This window comes from Tupaia chinensis, unplaced genomic scaffold (assembly GCF_000334495.1).
Source record: "Tupaia chinensis unplaced genomic scaffold, TupChi_1.0 Scaffold145814_1, whole genome shotgun sequence".
Lineage (NCBI taxonomy): Eukaryota > Metazoa > Chordata > Mammalia > Scandentia > Tupaiidae > Tupaia > Tupaia belangeri.
Window position 1 is genome coordinate 2,811,461 of NW_006205672.1, and position 8,224 is coordinate 2,819,684.

The following is an 8,224-nucleotide window of genomic DNA, read 5'->3' on the forward strand; positions in this document are numbered from 1 at the left end:
GCAGTACTTCAAGACCGACCTGCGCTTCCAGAGCTCCGCCGTCATGGCGCTGCAGGAGGCGAGCGAGGCTTATCTGGTGGGCCTGTTCGAGGACACGAACCTGTGCGCCATCCACGCCAAGCGCGTCACCATCATGCCCAAGGACATCCAGCTGGCCCGCCGCATCCGCGGGGAGCGGGCTTAATGAAGCAGCGTGCGCTCGGTCTGAGGTTTCATCATACATCCAAAGGCTCTTTTCAGAGCCACCCACAGCGGCGCTGAAAGGGAGCTGTACTGCTGCCGGTCGTCCGTGTTCTTAGGCGGGCGCGGGGGGGGAGGGGGGGCGCATTGGCTTTAGCATCAGGGGAGGGCACCCGGCCGCCCTGTGGCTCCGCGCTGCGTGTCGGCTCCAGCCTCTTTGCTTCCTGGGGTTACTCTAGATAGCACTTGAGCTTTGCAGGGCCTGGTCCCTTTTACCTGGCTGATTAGACTGCTGCTGCTGGGTTTTGTTTTTTTCTTTGAGCGGGGAGGGCGGTTCTTGGCTCCTTAGTGGCGGCCACCAGCTCTGCCCACTTCCGTCTGGGCGCACTTCCGCGTTCGGGCTCTTGCAAGTCTCGTTCTCGATCGCCGCCCAGGATTGCAAGCTTTCTTGTGTGGCGGTGGAGGGAGGATGTCGGAGACCCAGTGACCCGAGACCGCAAGGAGTCGCTATGGGACATTACGCACTCGCCTTTCGGCGCGCGCATGGCTGGCTTTTTCTTGGACCGAAAATAGTGCGTGTAGGTAGTGTTATCTCCCCAGTTAAAAGCTCAATCCCAGGCTGGTGTAGGACATTGCCACGTTTATTCTTTCTGCTGTTCATGGAGTTGACCGAATTGTCCTTGTAGCACGAAGTTAACGCCTCAAACGTGTGTTCCTCGTCATCCCTGCGTTGTAGCAAGTGGATTTAATAGAACCATTTTCTACACAGTTTTGCAAAGTGAGGCTTAATTCCAAGAAGGTCTACGTCTTAAATGTTAAAATTAACTCTCTTTACTCTTGGGAGTTCCTTTAAATGTTTCCTTTAGGCATGTTGAAATTTCGTGTTCTGTTTTCAGGTATTTGAAGGATTACTCGGCGAAAGGGCAGATGTAGATCTCTAGTTCATTTTTGGGAAGACAGTAAACAGGCAGGCAAGGGGTTTCAGTAGGCTGGCTGTAGTTCTTCACCTTAGAAAATAGCAATGAAGAGAACTTGGCTATGATTCCTATATCAGAGAAGTGAGAGATCCAAGGCCCTTGATGGAAGTGTTCAGCAGTGCCTTGCAAGAGCTGATACCCTACAGAGTTCAGATACTACCTGGCCTATAGAGAAAGAGAAATCGCAATCCCTTCTCCATTCTCTCGAGATTTGGGGCATGAACGCTCACATTCCCCGGTTGTTTTTCCTATTTATTTATTTTTGGGAGAGGTTTTTGCTACAGGGTGCGTGCGCTCGCTAGAAACAGAGACCGGGAGAACCAGCCCCCCCCGGGGGGGGGCGGGGGATGGCCACACCTCAGTCCCTTCTCTATTCTCCTCTCAGGATCTGGAGCACGCACGCCCATGTGCCCAGCGTGAGTCCAAGCCACCAGGTCTGGGAGTTGAACCGCGGTTGACTACATGGGAGTCCAGTGAGTGACACAGTCATTATGCCAACTGCTGGTCCCTCCCCGCTTATTTTTCAAGCTGTTGTTTCCAGGACTCAAATCCCAAAGTGGGCCATGTGGGATCCAGCCTCTAAACCTCCACATTACCTACTTGCCTCTTCTTAACCTTTCTTCGTCATTTTTTTTTTTTTTGCAACTGGGAAAGACCAGGGCTTGTTTTCCTTTTTGTCTTAGCAAGGTCGACAAGTTAAAAACAATTATTAAGAACATCAGTTGGAATCCACAACAGAGAGAAGAAATAGTTTTGTAAAGCTCCTATTTTGCCTCTCGAGACTCCAAGGAGGAGAGCAATGTAGGTAGGCACTGATGGCCTCTCCTGCTGTGGATTGCCCATGTTTCTGCTCCAGAGTCACAGCAATTTAGAGTTTGCCTCTCTCCATTCAGGGCCGCAGTCCTGGTTAGGCACACAGTGTAGTGTCTCTACTCTCTCTGAGTTAAGTAATGACTTTCAGAACTGAGTGGGGCACCATCTTTGCACCCAGCATCTCAGGCCCAGGGAAGGTCAGGGAGACCTCCCTCTACATCTTCTGCCTGTCCCAAGATCCCACTGCTTTAATTGATCAGTTTAGGCATCTCTGAATTGCAGGGAGCCTCCGTGATTGAGCCTGAAAGGAAAGTTTAGTGGCATTGTTGATAACCACTTAGGAATAGAATAATAGTTTGTGTTTCTGTCACTGTGAAGGCCTGCACTTAGAAATTTTTCAAATCTTCCTATTTGCTTGGGAGATCAGCATAAACTGAGTTAATCAATACAAGATAATTTAAATGTAAGTTTTAACATGTAACCATTTTCCCCCCCTCTTAAATCATTTCTACTCAGGAGAGTTGAAGGATACTTAACAAGGTACTCTTTCTATAATAATCAGCTTCTACATTGTTAGCTTGATTGTAGGAAAAGTATGCTCTGAACTTGGAGGTTTTAAGTTATTTAATTATATTTATTATTATTATTATGTTTTAATTTGATCAGAGAGAGAGAAAGGGAAAGCAAGAAAGCAAGCTGCCAGGTCTGGTACCCGACCACATGGGAATTCAGCACCTTTAACCACCATGACACCCGCTGGCCCCTGAACTTGGGACTTTAAGAAGTGAAAAATGGGGGCCAGCAGATGGCATAGTGGTTAAGGTGCTGGACACACCAGGCATGAGTGCATGCAGGCCCAAAATCCCAAGAGGAGAAAGGAGGAGAGGGGATTGCGGTGTGGCCATCCCCCCTGGTGTGTGTGTGTGTGTGTGTGTGTGTGTATGCATGCATGTAAAATTTCTCACTTTCTCGTGCTCGCTGGCAAAGAGCATGCACCCTATAGTAAAAATCTCTCAAAAAAGTGAAAAATGTACGTTGCTCAGTTGGTACTCTGCTGTAGGTAGTAAGGGGACAGCTATGTGGGTGTAAAGAGACATTACTTGGGAGAGTATGGCCTAATGACACTACCTTTGCTTCCTTGGAAGAGGATATGTCCTTTGGGTCCACACTCTCTCCTGGTCTTCCTTATCCTTCTCCAGTACCAATCTCCATCTTCTCATGTCCTTCTCCCCATCAATATTCCTGATGTCCCCCAGAGTGGCCTATGGCTGTGTTCTTTAATTCCTGCAACTCAAAGTGGTGTTGATTCTTTGCTTTCCATAGCTCCAGTTCTCTGTTAAATCTTCCCAAATTGGTACCTCCCACTGAGACCCTATCCTGAGCTCCACACCAAGATAGATAGATTGATTTCTTCCTTCTTTTCTTTCTTAATTTTGCCAGGGGATGTGTGTATTCACCAGAGAGAAACTGAGAGAGAGAGGAAAAGTAAGAAATCACCCCATGTGGGGAATGGTCATGCCTCAATCCCTTCTCTTTCATATCTCCCACCTTTTGGGATCTTGGACATGCATGCACACATGCCTGGCTTATTTCTCAAACATCTGGGTCTGGGACTCAAACCATGCAGTCGACCATGTGAGATCCAGCTACCTTAACCTCCATACCACTGGCTGGCCCCACACCAAGGTTTCTTTTCTTTTCTTTTTTTTTAGGTTTATTTTATTTATTACTATTATTTTAAATTTGATATAGGGCATATGCACTCACCAGAGAGAGGCAGACAGAGAAAGAGAAACAAGCTGCCAGGCCCAGGACTCAAACCCACACCAAACCTTGTGGACCAGTGCTTCTGAATGGATATTGGGTACTTGAAGCTTAGCTTATTTCCAGAACTGTATTCGTCACGTTTTCCAAACCTACTTTTATTCTCCCTTTCTTTTTAGCTCTATAGACTTCAGCTCCTTCTTCAAGATTCAGCCCTACCAACTTTCCCTTCCCTTCCTCCTCTTTGCCCTGATCTCTGTGGGCCCTTTTCCTTGCCTCTACCCCCTCCATCCTAACACCCCTTCCCAGTTCCCACCCTCAGCCTCAGGCTGGTCATATTCCTCAGTGTGATTTGTCTGTTCAAGCTCTCTGGTATCAGCACCTAAGCACTAATGGTCAGGAAATGCACATAGAGGGACCTAATTCACCTGGCCTTCGATTCTCCCTTATGTGAGGGAGTTGGGCACAAAATGCCACAGTGCTTGGAGTCCTTGAAGTTACAGATGGAAGCTGGCCTGGACTGGACCTTCCAAGTCAACAGAGCAGGAAACTGCCTTTGGGCAGGGCATCTGGGAAGCCCAGGTGCCACTGCCCATGAAGGGATGCATTCCCAGCCTTCCCCTGTCCTGGTGCTTGTAACCGAGAAAAGAATTCTCTGAGCCCTGACCCACCAGTGCCCCAATCTGTTCCTGAGGACAGAGGACCTGAGGAGAAACATTTGTTTTTATATCCTCAAAGATAGAAGATTCAGTCCTGCAGACAGGATTTCTGTGGAATGTGGTAGGTAGGGGATTGGTGTGTGGTCAAGAGCAGTGAGTGAACATCTACAAAGAAGCAGGGAGAGAACAGGAGGAAGGAAAACAGGAGAGGAGGGGGATGAAAAATACACACTGGGGGCCCTACTGCTGTGAAGTAGGATCTGAGACCCCTTAGGGGTAGGTTGAGTGCTCAGGACCTTTGACTAGAAAAAGGTTCCCAAGAGAGAGGATCTGGATTTCAGCTTCACGGGATGATTGCACTCACTTCAGGATTGCTGTGTTGAAAGGAGATAATACAGCCCCTGCAAAATGCTTAGAACAGACCCTCACATATGGAAATAAAACACTATTAATCAGGGAACCAGCAGATGGAATAATGGTTACATCTATACATCTATATTACTATCTACTGCACATTCACATATACCTAAAATCGAAACAAGTTGCACAAAATGATATTTTAAAATTTGAGATAACCACCTTGATAATTTTTTTTGGTGAGTTTACCTTTTCCGTTAGTGAGTGAGCTAGTGAGAAAGAAATAGAGACAGCACCTCCCCATAGGGTCCCATCACTGTGCTCTACCCTAGCCTTCAGCCAGCCAGGATTGTAGGCTCACACGTGCACCACATACTCAGGGAGATCTCTCTTTTTTTTTTTTTTTGAGGGGTTTTTGCTATAGGGGCCGTGAACTCGCCAGCCAGACAGAGAGAGACAGCGAGAAATCACCCCCCAGGGGGGATGGTCATGCCACAATCCCTTCTCCATTCTCTCGGGATCTTGGGCATGCACACACACGCACCCGGCGTGAGTTTAAGCCACCGTGTCCGGGACTCAAACCGCGGTCGACTACGTAGGAGTCCAAGCAACATAGCCATTACGCTACCTGCTGGTCCCAACTCAGGGAGATCTCTGGACTCAAACCAGAGACAAATCCTATTCTGTTTCATGAAAAACAAAACAAAACAAAGGCTGGCTCCCATTTTTTCAATTGATTCTACCACCTGCTAATTGGTTGTAACCTGCAACTGAAAAACACTGCAATGGAGAAAAATTTCCAAACCCAAGTGAAATTGCTACTCTGCAATTTGTTACTATTTTGTTAAAAAAAGTTAGTTCTTCCTACTTGGGGGCGGTTATGTATGTCTGTGGAAATGGGAACCGTATCTTTGAGCCCTGTGAGGAGGAAAAGTCAGCACTATAATGGAAGGTTTGCTGTGATAGGTGGCGAAGACGCTGACCCAGTGCTCTGGAGCTCTTCCTTTAAAAACCTTGGAGCAGGGCTGTCTAATCTAGGCCAAAGAAACAGAGAAATAAAAGAACTGTGAGCAGTAGCCAGTCCACAGGCTGGACCATGGTCAGTAAATGAGAAGTAAATTTTCAGTGGTGGGGGTTTTGAGGCCTGCTTATTTAGGATCTTGAATGCCAAACTGGAGAGGGCGTAGGTTTCACCATCTAAACAATGTAGGAGGAGGTGGATTATAGAAGAGAAAGCAAGACCAACTGGTGGTGTGGTGGTGAAGGCAGCTGGAGCCCACATGGCCTACTCGACAGTTTAAGTCCCAGACCCAGCTGCTCAAAAAACACAGTGGTTGTATGTGCGTGCATGCCCCAAGTCCCAAGGGGAGAGTGGAGAAAAAGGGATTAAGGCATGACCATGCCTCACCCTCCAGGGGGTGATTCTCTCTCTCTCACTGGCCAGTGGGCCTTATAGCAAACAGGGGGAAGAGAAAGTATATTCTGATTTGGCCATATTTAGGGGGTAGGCACAGCTAACAGGATTCAGCCATGCCATATCAAAATATTGGGTTGTCATAAAAATCATGATACATTTTTGCATAGAAAAACATAGAAAAATATGTCATGACTTTCCTGAAAACCCAATAGTATGTAGTGGAATTAGCAAGGACTAGGGATTGCTACTAATCACTTTAAAGAAGATGTTTAAAAAGAAAAAATAATAGGAATGGATCTTAGAGAAATTTAGGAAGAAAAGCCACCCATTGATTATAAAATTCAATACTATTAAAATTATATATAAACCAATAATATTTAGTAAAATAAGGTAACTACATTTTTATTCATTCATCTTTTATATTTATAAGTGCTTTAATGAATTAATGCTATTTTAACCTTTGTCTCCATAACATTTTTTTTTCCATAACATTTTATACTGCATAAATTTTTTAAAGAATTTTTCTTTTTTAGGAGAGGTTTTTGTTATAAGGTGCGTGCGCTCGCCAGAAAGACAGAGAGAGACAGAGAGACAGAAAGCAAGAAATCACCTCCCAGGGGGATGGCCACGCCACAATTCCTTCTCCTCCATTCTCCTCTCGGGATCTTGGGCACGCACGCACATACACCTGGCGTTAGTTAAAGCCACCGGGTCCAGGACTTGAACTGCAGTTGACTACATGGGAGTTCAGCGACATAGCCATTATGCCAACTGCTGGTTCCAAGAATTATTTAATCATTCATTTATTTTAATTTGATCAGCAAAAGCACAGAGAGAGAGAGAGAGAGGTAAAGTGAGAAAGCAAGCCACCAGGTCCAGAACTCGAACCATGGTCAACCATGTGGGAGTTTTCCAGTGCCTTAAGCACCACACCACCTGCCGGTCTCTATACTGCATAAAATTTATGTAGTAAATACATATTGTTTTTCTATTTTCTCTTCCATCAAAGAAAACAAAAAATTAATATTACTGCAAGTTGGAGCAAGATGTATTGAGGTAAAACCAAACCAAACCAAACCTGTTACTTAGGCCAGTGGTCCTCAAACTCTAATGTGTACCAGAATCATCTGGAAGGTTTGTTAAAGCACAGACTGGGAGGTCTCACCCCCACCCCCAGCATTTTTATTCAATTTGTCTGGAGTGGGTCCCAAGATTTTATTAGAGACCTTGTTTTGAGAGCCATTCATTTAGACAACAGACATGTTTTTCTGCCTCCTCCCATCCTTTATTCTTTGATTTCTCTTCAAACTTTTTATTTTTTCCTCTGAATATCTCAGTGAGGATGACATATATTTATCTGCATTGCATTTAAAATGAAAAAATGTCACAGTGATATGTGAAATAGAGATGCCGTAAGTTGCAAGTGAGATTTTAAAGAGGAACTGAAACATATTGAGCCTTGAAGCCTCGCATTTATTTCTCACCTGGACATCTTTGCAAATGCTATCCTTGCCACTCCTGCTTCCTCTCCCATTTATTCCATCTCAGGTGTTTAGCTCTTTCTTCATAGCCTGACACAAACCCTCCTCTGTGACCAAAGCTTTTCCTCATTTCCCAGCAACCAATGGCTTCTGTAGTGAGCAATCCTGTAGTAATTACTGGGTTGTCAGAAAAGTCATGGCATATTTTTCCTGTTTTTCTATGCAAAAACATGTCATGACTTCTGACAGCTCAATATTTTTGACATGTCTCACCACACTGTTTGTGCTACCTTGTACTGCTGGGCCACGTGTGTATGTATGAGAGGACTCTAACAGAATCAAGGAAAATGAAGTTAATTTATGGATTTGTTTTGGTGCAAATATTTTTGAAACTTATACCATTTTTTTTTTGAGAGGTTTTCGCTATAGGGTACGTGCGCTCGCCAGACAGAGAGAGACAGAGAGACAGAAAGCTAGAAATCACCCCCCGGGGGGGATGGTCCCGCTGCAATCCCTTCTCTTCCATTCTCCTCTCGGGATCTTGGGCACGCACGCACGCACATGCGGCAGGCGTGC

General features: G+C 45.6%; 1 protein-coding gene across 1 annotated transcript in view; it reads left to right on the top strand.

Moving 5' to 3' along the window:
• The window catches only part of LOC102490487 (histone H3-like centromeric protein CSE4), a 28,133-nt gene that overhangs the window by 1,096 nt on the left and 18,813 nt on the right, over positions 1–8,224 (top strand). The window contains 1 exon segment of the mRNA XM_006168504.3: positions 1–178. This exon segment is cut by the window's left edge and continues 124 nt beyond it. Within this exon segment, the coding sequence (XP_006168566.2) occupies positions 1–178 (178 nt within the window).